General features: G+C 42.4%; 1 protein-coding gene across 1 annotated transcript in view; it reads left to right on the forward strand.

The window, feature by feature from the left end:
- The window catches only part of LOC137562923 (all-trans-retinol 13,14-reductase-like), a 53,468-nt gene that overhangs the window by 8,391 nt on the left and 28,555 nt on the right, over positions 1–16,522 (forward strand). Inside the window, exons 4-5 of the mRNA XM_068274739.1 lie at positions 7,152–7,349; positions 10,695–10,817. Coding sequence (XP_068130840.1) covers positions 7,152–7,349; positions 10,695–10,817 — 321 coding nt within the window. The remainder of the gene's footprint in view (positions 1–7,151; positions 7,350–10,694; positions 10,818–16,522) is intronic.

A 16,522-nucleotide genomic window follows, 5' to 3' on the forward strand; every position in this document is an offset into this window, starting at 1 on the left:
AATGGATGATAAAGGTTGTGTGCAGTATTTGCCTGGTGGCATGAGTCATGTTGGTGTATGAAGCATATCAGGGATTGGCACTGATTGGTTATCTCAGATCTGTTTATTCTCTGGAAAAGCAGAGACACAGTACACTCCATTCATTCATTTACTGATATACAAAGTAAGTGATGGGAAATTAATTTTATTTCAAGGCAACTTAAAGTGGACCTGAACTCTTGCACAGCACAATAGGAAAGCCTAGAGAAATGTACCCTGCATGTATTTAGTAGAGATGGGCCGAATTGTTCTGCCGGCGACTAATTTGCGGCGAACAAGGGGTGTTCGCCCCTTCAGGCGAATACATGCGGTGTTCAGTTTGCCTCCTATACATTATAATGGAGCCAAACTTTGACCCCCTCACTCCAGAGTCTGCAGACACATGGCAGCCAATCACTGTCTCTCCCACCTCTACTGGAAAACCGCGATCACCTGCACTCCCACAATTGTGTGCACAAGCATGGCGGCCACAACCCACCACTACACAAAGATTGCCACCGAGAAGACTAACATTTATGTCCATTACTAATGGTTGCCTATGAGGAAGCGGGTTAATCCTGTGAAACGGCTGTAAGGCCTCCACTATCTGTATGCCACTGTTGTTGGGGATGAATTAAAGGTTGTGAAGCATTACCTGCTGCGGATACTTTACTCTATCTACTTTATCTTTAAAGGGTATTATGCTGTTGCTTATCTTTTTAAAGCAGAGAGGAAGTTCTGAGTTCAGGCCCGCTTTAAGCCCTGTACACACAACGCTTGACTGTCGATAATCAAGCATGTTTACAGCAGCCCCCAACCCGCCAGCAATCTGCCCGGCAGATCTACTCGCCTAACAGATGCCCAACTACTTTTAGAACGCCGCCCCCCTGCCCGCCACGTGATGTCACGCACACACCGCTCCGTCGTCCCTCCATCCTCCCGCATAGCAACAGTAGCCATCGTTAGCTACACAGCTGACAGCTGTCTGTGCAGTCTGGCCCAACAATGTGACCTAAAAGGATTGAGTCCCGATCCCCTAATGGGCGACATACATCACAGATGTATATGTATCCTTTAGTACTGGTCATGCTACAATCCAAATAGCCGATTAATATTAGCAATTGTGTCCATCATATCCAGAATTTTTGATGTAGAAACATATGAATGAGTGTCCCCTCTCCTCCTGCATGACCCGGATTCCGGTTTCATGCAGCTTAAAAATGGACCAAACAAACGCTATAATGGCTGGATTTGATTGATCTGATTTCAAGCTGCATGGATTTGCAGAAATCTCATTGGCTGGCCTTGGTCTCCACCTGTTTTCTTCCTCCTAAAAAGAAAATGGGGAGCTCATCAACTACCAAATAGTTCAATATTGTAGCAGGAAACGTTTCCCGAGCTACCAGGATAGGAAGTTTACCGAATCGGATGCAAATTGGTGCTGCAACAAGCATGCCCAATCGACTATTCAACCAATTATAGGATGCAATTTGTCAAATTTATCGATTTGAGCATGCTGGAAAATATTGGTCTGACGTGGTTGATTGGATGCGCGGCGGTAAGTGTGTGTGATGTCACACATGCCACGTGCTAGCATCACATGCCACCATCACATGGTGTCTGTTTGTGGCTGCACATCAGCATTTGGGGGAACAGCAGCTAGGTGGCACAGGCAGTGGCACAAGGCCAATTGCCAAGAGATTTCATACTGAAAACGATCGGCAATTGGCCTGCGGTGTATGAGCAGCCAACAGATCTCTCCGATCAGAGAGATCTGTCTCTTGGTCGATCAGCCCATACATCGCTAGAACTATGGTCACCTTTGGACCTGTGGCTTCAGTTGGACTGTAAACCACAATGAGTGGAGCTAGTGATTACTGTGTATTGTCAGGACAGTATGTTAAAAATCATTACACTTCTCCTGTCATGCTGGGTTAAAGAGTAACTGTCGGGCATAAAATCAAAAACCAATTCTTTATTTTTATCTGGTAAACAAGTAATAAGGATGCTAATCGGGCAATCCAAAAGTTAAAATCACTATTACATTTATTGTTGATAAATTATCATTCTCCAGTTTACATGACTCTTATTTGGTACACAAAAGAGAAGTTGCAGGGCATGCTGGGCTGTCTTTTTTTTTTTTTTTTTTTTTGCTTCTCTACTTCCTCTGAGACTTGACTAATGCAGCCTGATTGGCTGAAGCCTCTTTCCCTCCGGTTTTCTCCTCCCACACCTCTGTTCCTCTCTGATTGGCTAAAATTTCTCAGGCTGAAACAATGCACTTTCCATAGTGAAGGGCGGGCAAATCAGGCAGAGGAGACTAAGGGCGGATATTACGGTACATCACGACTGGCTTCAAAATAGCCACAGTAAATATGGAAACTGTCTAGAATAGGATTCTCTACTTTTCCTTTATAAAATTCACAGTAATCATAACGTGGACAGTGTAATACATATGTTATGTAAGAAGAGCAAGTATTTATCTACTTATATATTTGTTTTTGTTTTTTTCCTGAGATAGTATGGCTGACAGTGACAGCTCCTCTTTAATAAGCCAGAAATGCCCTGTTCTGCTTTAATGTGCTGTCTGCTGAGCTAGTCTGATAAAATCACCAGTGCAAGCTGTAATAGAAGCATTGAGGACATGAACTGTAATGAACACAGAAATGAGAGAATTTAGGTGTGCCTGGTTGGCGTGTTCCCATCACTGATTGGCTGAGGTTTGGCAGGTGAGGAGAGGTGTAGCTCTCATTCTGTCATTTTGGATTATCCAGCAAGATGAACTGAACCAAAAGAGTAGTGTGTACGTGTGAATATATATATATATATATATATATATATATATATATATATATATATATATATATATATATATATATATATATATATATATATATATCTATTTATATTCACTGTATGAACAAACCACTCAAGTTACGTTTACAAAGATACAAACAATGTTGTACTTCATGTACAAAATAGATAATACTGTATTTGTATTACACGTTTTTGTTGGTAAATGTTACAGTATTGTATACACTGTTAGAAGTAGTTTAAAACCCTTTAAGAGCACATTACAACCAAAAAAAGATTATTAAAGATATTAATACTTGACATTATTTAACATGTCTTAAAGGAAATCTTAATTGACACAAAAAAGAGTTGAACTCACTGGCAGCTTCTACCGCCCCTCCTCCCCCCCCCCCCCCCCCCCTCCCCCGGCCGACATCTGGTGCTCGCACCGGGACAAACTGATGCTCCGGATCCCTGCCGTGCCTCAGTGTCGTTGGGCCACTGCGGCTGTGCCGAGATTTCGCAGAGATTTCTCTTACTGCGCAGGACAGCGACGTGAGCGAGGACATGTGTGACCTGAGTGCAGGCTCAGTGGCCCCCTAAACTGAGCCGCAGCGGTGGACCGGAGGATCGGTTTGTCCCGGTGCGGGAACAGGAAGTCTGCAGGGGGGCGGCAGAAGCACCAGGTAAGTTTAAACTTTTTTTTTTTATTTTTTTTTTTTTGTCAATTAAGGTTTCTTTTAAAAAGTGATCTGTGCAATAAAAGTAAATACATTGAGGGAAGAATGTTCCCTGGTTAACCTAGCTGAAGAAATACATATGTGTTCTTATCCTTCAAATCACAATAAATATCACACCTGGTGACTAATGGGAGGGGTGCAGCCACTGAGCTGATGCATGTGGAGAACTTGCATCACTTCTTCAGAGGCCACATGACACCTGGGGAGTGTCCCTGCTCAGAGATGCCTACTGGTGACAACCTGGCGGAGTACATTTGAAATCGGCGCCGGTAGACTTGGGCGCAGGATACAGCAGTATATAGCTGATCCTGCTTCTGCACAAGTCCGGGCCGATTTAATTACTATTCCCCCTCCAGGCCGACATGGATAGTGGGGGAATGAAATAATTTGGCTTCCAGCGATTGCTGGAGGCCGAATTATTATGTTTTTAAGCAACTTCGGCTCCGTCTTCTGACGGAGCCGACGTTACTCACTGAGCGCTTCAATAGGAATGATTCCTATTGAAGTTTATGGAGGCGCCGGCTGCGCCCAAATCTAGCAGCGCTGAAAAGCACTGCTCCGACCTGGCGTGGGGCTTCCTTACATTGTAAATGTATGGCACCTGGCAAGTGAGATGCTAGTAAGTCCGAGTTGTTGTGAATGTTATGCCAGTATGGCTGCACTTGTTCACGAGTCTTCACTCTGCCAAGGTATCTTAATTTATCTCCTATTAATGTATCAGGTTCCCTTTTAAAACAGAAGGTATTTGCAATTGATCAGCTTTCAGTGAGCAAGAAAAAAAACCCCATGATGCATCACTTCTACTCAGTGACCATATATTCCAATAATTCCTCTTTATGTCCTTGGAAAGCCAAGCACTTGTCCAAAATTGCTTGAGTGTGTCTGCAGAATGTGTGTTGCACTTGCATAGTGTCTGCTGCCCTCTAGTGACAGAAGGTAAAAACACAAAATCTGTCATCCTGTCTAAATTCTCTGGAAATAGACATTCTAATAAAAAGTGGATGTTCAGTGGAGGGAAATTTCCCTACATATCAAAAATTAATAAAGTAATACCATAAAATTACAACTTTATTTAGTGTAAAAGTTACAGTTAACCAATCATAAAATAAAAAGACGATAAAACCATTATAAGGCTTTGTGAGGATTCCCCTACTCACTGGAGGGATCCCATTCACCAGTATATGATGGGAACTGGAAAGGGAATGCGCTCGATTCACAAAGCGGTGCTAACCCAGTTAGAGACTTTAGGCGTGATAACCATTGCACCACGCTGGTGAAAAGCCAGTTTAGGCGTGATAAGTTTAGATAAGTTTAGATCGCGCGCAAAGTCCCGCAAGCAAAGCAGCGCCATTAAACTCTATGCGAAGTGCACCAGACTTTGCTAGCGCAAAACTTTTGATCAGCTGTGCACTGCGGTGCTAACCCAGTTGGTACTTAAACTTATCACACCTAAACTTATCATGCCTAAACTGAGTTTAGGCGTGATAAAGGGCTTTTCACCAGCGTGCTAACTGTTAGCACCGCTTTGTGAATCAGGCCCAATGGGCTCGATTCAGTAACCCAGTTAGCACGCCTAAAGGCTTTGGGCGTGCTAACTAGAGTGCTAAGTAGTTATCACATACAAACTACTTAGCACCGTAGTTAGCACATGCAAACTTAGCACCGTAGTTAGCACATGCAAACTACTACTCAGCACTGTGCTAACTGGTCTTGCTAATTATGATCTTGTAAAAGATAGAATATTTGGAAATTGAAATTCAATCTGAGCTCTATATTTTATGTGAAGATCATTATATTATTGTTAATACCTCTCATCTTCCACACTGATAATTGATGCTGAAGCTATATACTTTGTTGGATTTAATAATTGATGTCAGACTGTTTTACAGACTGTTGGAAAAGTTAGGAGGCGCACTGCTACACTGCATATTCTGTCATATGTTCCTTTGTTGAATAAACACTGATTTAAAAAAAAAAAAAACTAGGGTGCTAAGTAGTTTGCATGTGCTAACTAGGGTGCTAAGTAGTTTGCATGTGCTAACTAGGATGCTAAGAAGTTTGCATGTGCTAACTAGGGTGCTAAGTAGTTTGCATGTGCTAACTAGGGTGCTAAGTAGTTTGCATGTGCTAACTACTTAGCACCCTAGTTAGCACTTGCAAACATGTTAGCACATGCAAAGTGGCTTTTCACTGGCGTGCTAACACTTAGCACCCTTTTCTGAATCAAGCCCAATGTGTGTTAAGTGCATTTCCTGTACTTACTTCAGGGAAACATGGGGTGAAAATAAACTGATGAGATAAACAATTGCAGTTATCCTCCTTCTCCCAAAAATTACTTTTATTTTTTTTTATATCAAAGTTTTTTTTTTTGTTTTTTTTTTTTATGTATACTTTTTAAGTTTTTTATTGTTTTATTGTCTCTGCTCAATGGCACATTAGTTGACGTATGCCAGAGCTAAAATCTATAGACTATTGACCTTTTTATCTCATTCCTGCTTTCAGAAGTCATTTTCTGCCAGTAAAGTGTTTATGGCTGTAATTCCTTACCAGTAAGGGTTACGCAATAGTCCGATCAGGTCTGGACTGTACAGAAACTGTCACTTGCATACCTGATTTTTAACTTTTTCAGGCGGAGAAAGGGAAAAAAAAGGAACACAGCCTAGTTATTTGTGTGCTTGGCACTGTACATACATGTATATCGCATCATGTCACCTTGTGTATCCTATAAGGCCAATAAAAATGTGACAGAAAGTGAGTGTGGAGGTGGCACACAGACCAATGAAGACACGTGGATTTGGGAAATGGTGAAAAAAAACGTATCTGGAATCCTGTAATGGATCTATATTTCTGGTTGCATCAGGAAATATACCTACTGTAGCTTGGTGTGATATTGCCTATTTAGGACAATGGACTCAATTCTTGTAGCTATGTGAGGTAAATATTTTTTTGTAGGTAAAATACCTCATGAGGCATTTGCGGTTTTTTTTTTTTTTTTGTTTTTTTTTTGCAATTCTGAAAGATTTCCAAACATGAGGTAAAGCATGAGGTATTACAGCGGTAAGCATGCAGTAAATAAATATTAGTAGTCTTTAAGTTAGGATAGTCTTTGGTAGATTTTGTTTTTGAGGAGGGCAGTTGTATTTGATTATGTAGCAACCTGTGGAAAGTATATTTATAGGCATCCCTTAGAAATAAAACTCCAAATATTTACTGGATTTTTTTTTTTATATTATTTTTTCTTATTACACAGCCTGAATAGGAACAACACTAAAACAGCAATAGGAAATCTACTAAAAACTGCAAAATGCATACAAATTGACTTTAACTCCAGGTACAGGCGGGTCTTAAACTGATTGGTAAATTATGTGCTAACATGCCCCTAATTTCCATTAGAATAGCTATTTTTCTGTAAAATGAATGCAAATTACCTCATGAGGTAAAACATGACTAAAACCTACCAGAATTGCTTAATGTCATTACCTCAGGAGGTAAATTACCCCACATGAGGTAATTTGTTTGATAACCCTACCAGAATTGAGGCCAGCCTGCTTCCTGGTTTCATGGCCTTCCATAGCATGACTGTTTCTTGTGGTTTATTAGGTGTGTTTCCAGACAAAGCCAGCTTCTCCCTCCATTCTGTGCTGATTGACCACTACCTACGCGGAGCCTGGTACCCCACCGGAGGGGCCAGTGAGATCACGTACCACATCGTTCCCACCATTGTGAAGGCTGGGGGAGCTGTGTTGTCAAGAGCAACAGTGGAAAGGATCTTGGTGAATGAAGATAAGAGAGCATGTGGTGAGTGCAATATAAATATACCTTTCTTTTTCTTTTCTTTTTTTTTTGTGCTAAAGAAAGTGAACATGTCATGCAACAAAATTGAGGCAACCAAATGTATAGAACTTGTAACGTATGCTAGCGAGGATGTATGTTATTTATTTTAGTTATTTCCTTTTAAACAACACAAATTGCCTGGCTGTCCTGTTGATCTTCTGCCTCTAATACTTTTATCCAAATACCCTGAGCAAGCATGCAGATCAGATGTTTGACTGCATTTGCTGCATGCTTGTCTCGGGTGTGTAACTCCACCACTGATGCATGAAAGATTGACAGGATGCCAGGCAACTGGTATTGTTTAACTACTTAACGACCGCCTCGCGCCAAAGGGCGTGACCTCCGCGGCAACCCCAGGACCGCCTAACGCCAATTGACATCAAGTCCTGGGGCTGCAGTTTCTCAGGGAACGGCCGGGTGCAGGCGCGATCGTTCCCTGCCACTCCCGTGATTAGCCTGCCAGCTGCCGATCGCGGCTAGCAGGCTGCTTGTAAACGAAAAGGGAAAGAAATCCCCTTTGTTTACATGCATACAGCGCTGCAGTCTCCAGCAGCACTGTACAAGATCGGCGATCCCCGGCCTCTGATTGGCCGGGGAGCGCCGTCCTCTCATAGGCTGATGCCTATGAGAGGCGGAGAGCAGGACGGATTGCCGTCCTGCTCAATTGTACAGGCAGGGGGAGGAGGGAAGGAGAGGGACAGCGACAATGACAGCCTCTAAGAGGCTGAAGGGGAAAAAAAAAAAAAAAGACTGCGGCGATCGGACCCCTCCGGCAGCATGTCCCCTTAGGGACGAAAATAGGAGGGGAGTCCGATCGCCATACTCCTTAGCTGGTCTGTGCAGGAGGCTGAAAAGCATGCACAGCCCAGTGCAGGCAAACAGTGCCTGGTCTTTAGGGGGGTTTAACACTGCGGTCATCAAGTGGTTAAAGCAAATCTGTAGTGAAAAAGTCATATACTTACCTATGGAGAGGGAAGGCTCTGGATCCTATAGAGCCTTCCTCTTCCTCCCTCATTGCCCTGGTTCCATTACAACATGGCTACCCGTGTTCAAATTAGCGTCCTCCGGGATTGCTTCTGAAGACTGGCGGCTTTGTACTGCGCATGCGCAGTATGGAGCACCTATCTTCGGGAGCATTCAGAGACACTGGTGCTCCCAATACCTTCCAAGGGCTTATAAAGGTGTATTCCACCAGTTGGTTGAAGAGCTCTAAAGGGTATGACAGCGAAGGAACGAGGGGACAGGGAAGGCTCAAGGATCCAGGGTCGTCCCTCTCCATAGGTAAGTATATGGCTTTTTTTTTCACTTCAGTTTTACTTTAAAATGATACAAATATGGCAGCCTCCATATCCCTCTATTCACAAAAGATAAAATCTTCAGGGAATTGAATGGGAACATCAATGTGTATGGGCACCTTTTAGCTCTAATGTAGAAAAAGTGTTGCTGGGCACATCCAGTCTAAAATCCTATTTATTAGAAAAATTCATAAAATTCATACATACATTGCAGGCACATAAGTACTATGGACAGAGGGTAAACATGTAAGCGTCGACAGCTGTTTCGCACCCTAGTCTAGGGGTGCTTCATCAGGACCAATTGATGGGCACCTTTTAGAAACGCTTTAAAATTTTCAAAATGTAAAGTTTGCATATGCCTTAAAATGTTTCAAATATCCCAATGACCTAACCTGACTGCAGCGCCAGATGATTTACCAGCTTGATTGCCAGAAATAGTTATTTCTGTTACCATATATATATATACTCGCGTATAAGCCTAATTTTTAAGCATACAAAATGAGCTGAAAAGTTACCCCCTCGGCTTATATGCGAGTCAGTGGAGCAAAACGGATGGTGGAGTAGGTTTTGTTACTTGCAGAGTATCGTAAGGATTGTGTACTAATGATCCTGCTCTTACCAGCTTGCGTCCTGCTGTGTCCATGCACTCCGTACCCGCAATGTGTGCAGAGACTACCTGTGTCCACTGGCTTGTGGAGTAGAGCGTGCAAGCAATGTGTCAATGATGCAATGATCGGGGATTCTTTGTGTGTCAAAATTGCTGTGTCTCATATCTATGACACCATCTAGTGGCTTCTTGAGACACAGCTGTATGATCCTGGGGCAAATCTGGCTATAGGGAGGAGGCCTGACTTGTACTAGGGGAACATCTGGCTACTGTGGAGAGGGGCTGTACTGGGGAGGGGGCTTATACACGAGTCGAGCACTTTCTCCTGGTTTCTGAGGGGAAAGTGGGTACCTCGGCCTGTACGCGGGTTGGCTTATATGCAAGTATGTATGTATATGTGTGTGTGTGTGTGTGTATGTATATATATATATATATATATATATATATATATATATATATATATATATGTATATGTATATATATATATATATATATATATATATATATATATATATATATATATTATTTATATATATATATATATATATATATATATATAATATTCTGCCCACTGAAATCCCTTGATCTATCAAAGTGACAGTCAGGGCTGGAACCCACAGGAGCGCTTTTAGCAGCGTTTTGACAGCACTGCGATACGCTAGCAGTTTGCCAAAACGCTGTGCTAATGTTAATGGATGGGGCAACTTCCACAGGAGCGTTTGCGTTTCTCAGAAACGCAAACGCAGGACCTGCAGCATTTTGGGAGCGTTAGCGCTTCAATGTAAAGTATTGAAACGCTAGTGGAAACTCTCAGCAAAACCTAAACTGAGCGGTTCTGCTAGCGTTTTGCGGTGCAGCGCAATGTAACAAAATGAAAAATTATTCACATGACCAATCAGGATAAAACCGCAAACCGCAAAACGCTACGCACCCGCTGGGCAAAAAAATACAATGTTGCAAAACGCGACCGCAAACGCGCATGAATCCGCTTGCAAACCGCTGTTACAAATTGCTAGCGGTTGCGTTTAGCGTTTGCGGTTTGCAGTGGGTTCCAGGCCTCAAAGATCACCACTTCACTAATTTTCAGCCTGATAGCCATTTATAATGGAAAAACCGCTATATTTTTATTTATTTATTTATTTGGGGGGGGGGGGCATATTTCTAAACCGATGATCAGCCTGATTGTCACATAATTGGTTGCCTTACATATCATCTATATAATAGCATTACATATCTATCACCTGACCAAACTGATCACATGCTTCTCTAAGGGTTCTCCTAGACAGGACCCTCACTAGTTGTCACTCCACAATGAGAATAAGGACCAGGAGATGGTTGCCAGCTGTGCTTTCCAGTGATGCACGTGTGTCTTAATCAATGAGATGTTATTTTCTGTATTCACACCAGGTGTTTCTGTGAGGGGAAAGGGGATGGATCCAGTGAATATATTCGCTCCCATTATTATTTCTGATGCTGGAATTTACAACACATATGAGAAGCTTCTTCCTCCTGAACTGAAATCCCTTCCAGGTGAGAGATGATGCTGTATGTGGCAGATGTTGGTTCTCAAATACAAAAACACGACTTTATGAACAAACAGAACATTTTTATTGATGATTTGTTCCACTGTGCTTTGTGTGGCCAAACTTGGTTTAGCTCCTTCTTGGAATTTATGAAGCTTTGTTCTAGCTAAGGGCCTGAACACACCAGCACTCTTTTTTGTCTACTTTTCAGCAACGTGTGTCAGTCTGTAACATTCAGACCGGTTTCAGACTATAGATTGGCGGCAGCAGTGTGGCCCAGGGGCCGCTCTGCCAAAAACAGGCCTTCGGGGATTACCACGTTAATAGGCGGTAATCCCCTTCTGGGTGACAGCCAAACTGGCTCGCTTACACTCCCTGTTTTGGAAATACAAAAGTGCATAGAAGTGTATTGTTAAAAAAAAATGACCGCCATCATATTTAACATCCCTGCATCGCCATAGACTCATATGACTTATGGTCCACCGGAGATCGCCGCAGCTTGACGCATAACTGCACGCACGGTAACATAGGTCTATCAGAGCGTCGGCTGCAATGAAAACATCACTTCTGTCACATCACACTGTGCCGCGGTGGTGTGAAGTCCCAATAGACTTTCATTGCCCTGCGGTGGGGTGCGGTAAAATTGCCGCACTGCACCACCCTAGTGTGAAAGGACTCTCAGGTGTTTGCTGGAGAGTGGACAGAAGCATGCCAGTGCACTCAGGTACTCCGTAGATGGTGAGACAGTTTCAGTGTAGCTCCTACAGGAAAGCAGAAAGATTGCATACTGTATCAGGTGCTGCCTCTGCATTCTGTAGCCTGCATTGTAAAGCTCCATCTACACCATGCAGTTTTATTGTCCGATTCAATTCTTTGATTCGATTCAATCCAGCATGTCCAATCGGGATTCGATTCAATTTGCCATTGTTTTGCAATGGCAAATTGAATCGAATTAAATTCGATCAGACATGTCAGATTGAATCGAATCAAATCAATTAATCGAATCGGACAAAAAAATTGTATGGTGTAAATAGGAATTTAAGGACAGCCACTAGCTGCTTTCTGTTCGCTATCTCTCCATGTTTGCTTTATGCCAAACAAACAAGTTTTCCTTCTGCAACAGGACAGAATAGGGTTTGTAGTACAGTATCAATATTCACAGTTACCATTTTCTCATTAAAACACTTTATAATTAAAGTGGGATAAAAATCTGGCTTTTTTTTTTTTTTAGTACCACCCATGTAGTTACCATATTTGTTTTTGTGCGTAGGTAATATTATCTGTCTGCAAATTCCCAAAGTAGGCCTAGTGCACACCAGAGCGGTTCGGTTGCGTTTTTTAGGAACGCTTGCGGCTGAGGAAACGCTTGGGTAATGTAATTCAATGGGGTGGTTCACACCAGAGCGGTTCGGTTTTAGCAGAAACGCAAACTCCCGGGCTGCAGCATTTTTGGGATTTCGGAGGCGTTTCTGCCTCCAATGTTAAGTATAGGAAAAAAAACGCAAACGCTCTGAAAAACGCCAGATCAGATCGTTTTTCAGGCGTTTGTTACAAAAGCTGTTCAGTAACAGCTTTTACTGTAACAATATTTTAATCTGCTACACAAAAGCGCTCCAAAAACGCTAGGCATGTTTAGAAACCCTCTCTAAACATGCCTAGGAATCGCTCTGAAATCTGCTGCAAAAACCTCTAGCGCTTTGCAGATCTGCTAGAGGCATTTGGTGTGTGCTAGGCCGTCCAGTTTATCTGCTCTGGAAGCTGCCATTGCATTTTATTGCATAGCTGCTGTATTTATATATTACAATCTACCTAGTGATCATTTCTCAGCTCTCCCTGCTTCTCAGCTCAGTGCAATTCAGTGTGAGCTCATGCTGCTGGCTGTATACTAATTGTAGCAACAGAGGAATAAAAAACAAAAGATAACTTTATCACCTGTTTGGATGTGGCCAAAAAAAGCAAGGAGTTTTCCACTGAAGAACAAAGTGCTATTTTTAACAGTTTGAATGCTGTACTGCTACTTTTTATTTTTTTATTTTTTTTTTTATTTTTATTTTTTTGGTAGATTTTATGCTGTAAATCTTTTAGAGCAAAGAGGAAATGCTTAGTTTCAGACCACTTTACATGGAGTGCAGAATTATTAGGCAAGTTGTATTTTTGAGGAATAATTTTATTATTGAACAACAACCATGTTCTCAATTAACCTAAAAAACTCATTAATATCAAAGCTGAATATTTTTGAAAGTAGTTTTTAGTTTGTTTTTAGTTTTAGGTATTTTAGGGGGATATCTGTGTGTGCAGGTGACTATTAAGGCCCATACACACGTCTGATTTTTGTGAATGAGGGGTCGTTTGAACGTCCTGTCGTTCAGTCGTCTGCACGCCAAATCGGGCGTGTGTACAGACTGTCGTTCGCGTGATAAGACTGAGTTTGAGCGATCCGCAAACGACCCGTCGTTCGCAAAAATCAGACGTGTATGGGCCTTTACTGTGCATAATTATTAGGCAACTTAACAAAAACCAATATATACCCATTTCAATTATTTATATTTTACCAGTGAAACCAATATAACATCTCAACATTCACAAATATACATTTCTGACATTCAAAAACAAAACCAAAACAAATCCATGACCAATATAGCCACCTTTCTTTGCAAGGACACTCAAAAGCCTGCCATCCATGCATTCTGTCAGTGTTTTGATCTGTTCACCATCAACATTGCGTGCAGCAGCAACCACAGCCTCCCAGACACTGTTCAGAGAGGTGTACTGTTTTCCCTCCTTGTAAATCTCACATATTATGACGGACCACAGGTTCTCAATGGGGTTCAGATCAGGTGAACAAGGAGCCAATGTCATTAGTTTTTCTTCTTTTTATACCCTTTCTTGCCAGCCACGCTGTGGAGTACTTGGACGCGTGTGATGGAGCATTGTCCTGCATGAAAATCATGTTTTTCTTGAAGGATGCAGACTTCTTCCTGTACCACTGCTTGAAGAAGGTGTCTTCCAGAAACTGGCAGTAGGACTGGGATTTGAGCTTGACTCCATCCTCAACCCGAAAAGGCCCCACACGCTCATCTTTGATGATACCAGCCCAAACCAGTACTCCACCTCCACCTTGCTGGCGTCTGAGTCGGACTGGAGCTCTCTGCCCTTTACCAATCCAGCCACGGGCCCATCCATCTGGCCCATCAAGACTCACTCTCATTTCATCACTCCATAAAACCTTAGAAAAATCAGTCTTGAGATATTTCTTGGCCCAGTCTTGACGTTTCAGCTTGTGTGTCTTGTTCAGTGGTGGTCAGGGCCGGGCCGAGGCATAGGCTGGAGAGGCTCCAGCCTCAGGGCGCAGTGTAGGAGGGGGCGCACAATTCATTCAGCTGTCATTCCTAATTGTGTTTGAAGCAGAAAGAAATAAGAAAAGGAGATACATGGAAGTGACTACAAGCCAGATAACTAGAGATTAAGGTGTTGGGGGCCCTGGGGTGCCTCTTAGTCTAAGAGAAATCAGTGTGTGACGGCTGGGGTGGAGGGATGGAGGGGCGCACTTTGGAGTCTCAGCCTTGGGTGCTGGAGGACCTTGTCCCGGCTCTGGTGGTGGTCGTCTTTCAGCCTTTCTTACCTTGGCCATGTCTCTGAGTATTGCACACCTTGTGCTTTTGGGCACTCCAGTGATGTTGCAGCTCTGAAATATGGCCAAACTGGTGGCAAGTGGCATCTTGGCAGCTGCACGCTTGACTTTTCTCAGTTCATGGGCAGTTATTTTGCACCTTGGTTTTTTCAACGCTTTTTGCGCTCCTTTTGACTATTTTGAATGAAACGCTTGATTGTTCGATGATCATGCTTCAGAAGCTTTGCAATTTTAAGAGTGCTGCATCCCTCTGCAAGATATCTCACTATTTTTGACTTTTCTGAGCCTGTCAAGTCCTTCTTTTGACCCATTTTGCCAAAGGAAAGGAAGTTGCCTAATAATTATGCACACCTGATATAGGGTGTTGATGTCATTAGACCACACCCTTTCTCATTACAGAGATGTACATCACCTAATATGCTTAATTGGTATTAGGCTTTCAAGGCTATACAGCTTGGAATAAGACAACATGCATAAAGAGGATGATGTCGTCAAAATACTCATTTGCCTAATAATTCTGCACTCCCTGTAAAGGGACTATGAGCACCTCTCATGGGCATGCCTTTAAGACAGGCGACTTCTAACAAAGTCGTGCTATGACCCCTCTGGAGGAGCCTCTTGCAATGGCCATGCGTGTCACTTCCTCTTCCTGCAGGTGACCCGGAAGTTATAACATATCCAAGATGGCAGCCGCAATTTTTTAAACTGAAATCTATTTGGTGTAGAAAAGCAATTCAGGTATGCATCTTTAAGTACTTTGCAGTATTGGTCGGAGTCTTAAAGGCATGCCCATGAAAGGTGCTCGGAGTTCATTTAAGAAAGTACTTTATAAATACTTAAAGTGGTATGAATCTTGGCATTTCTTCTTTGCTCTAAAAGATTCTTTACAGCAAAAAAAGTTTTACTAGAAAAAAACCTGGTAGCAGGACCGCATTCAAACAGTTAAACACAGCACTTTCTTTTTTAGTGGAAATTGTATGTTAGGTACACACGATGCAATTTTCAGTCAGATCGACGGTTATCGATTATTTCCAACATTTCTGATCGATTATTCAATTGATTTTTCATTCACTTCTATGAGAAATCAGATCAGACATGTTGAAAATAATCGATCTCGCAGTAAATCTGTCAGACAATTGCATAGTGTGTACCTAGCAATAGTGCAGTTGCCAAACTTGAGGATGTGATTTATAATAATAGCTGATAAGAAAACAAAGATAATATAAACACTGCTAGCAATGTCTCAACTGAATACAATACAAAAGTGTACACAGGAGAAGACACATTCTTACTATATACATTGCAATATATAAATACAGCAGCTATGCAATTAATTACAATGGCAGCTTTCTGTGCAGCTTTCAGAGATTGTATGTTCTCCCCGTGTCTGCATGGGTTTCCTCTAGGCACTCAGGTTTCTTCCTACATACAAAAAATGTACAGATATTTTAATTTGACTTACCCTAAATTGGCCCTGGACTACTATAAAAACATACGCACATGACTATGGTAGGGACGAACACGCTGAAACCAGCACATGAGACTTGGGTGCAGCCGGCGCCACCATTGGCCGTAATAGGAATTACGGCTATAGCAGCGCACAGGGAGTAACTTCGGCGCCGTCAGAAGACAAAGCTGAAGTTACTTTTAAAAACTAATAATTCGGCCTCCAGCAATTGCTGGAAGCTGAATTATTCCATTCCCTCACTATCCATGGCGGCCTGGAGGGGGAATAGTAATTACCGCGGCCGGGACTTGTGCAGCAACAGGATCAGCCATATACCGGCTGTATCCTGCGCCCAAGTCTCCAGCGCCGTTATCTCTCGTACGCTGGTAGGGATTACATTGTGAGCCCCTTTGAGGGATAGAAAAGTGACAAGATCATATATTCTGTACAGCGCTGCAGAAGATGTCAGCGCTATATAAATGATACAGTGGGATGCAAAAGTTTGGGCAAGTGAGAAGTGAAATGAAGTTTATTGGATTTACAGAAAGCATGCAACAACGTTGCCCAAACTTTCGCATCCTACTGTAATAATTTTAAGGTGTTTTGAAAGCTAGTACTTTCTGTCTGTTGAGTG

The sequence above is a fragment of the Hyperolius riggenbachi genome, chromosome 3 (genome assembly GCF_040937935.1).
Source record: "Hyperolius riggenbachi isolate aHypRig1 chromosome 3, aHypRig1.pri, whole genome shotgun sequence".
Lineage (NCBI taxonomy): Eukaryota > Metazoa > Chordata > Amphibia > Anura > Hyperoliidae > Hyperolius > Hyperolius riggenbachi.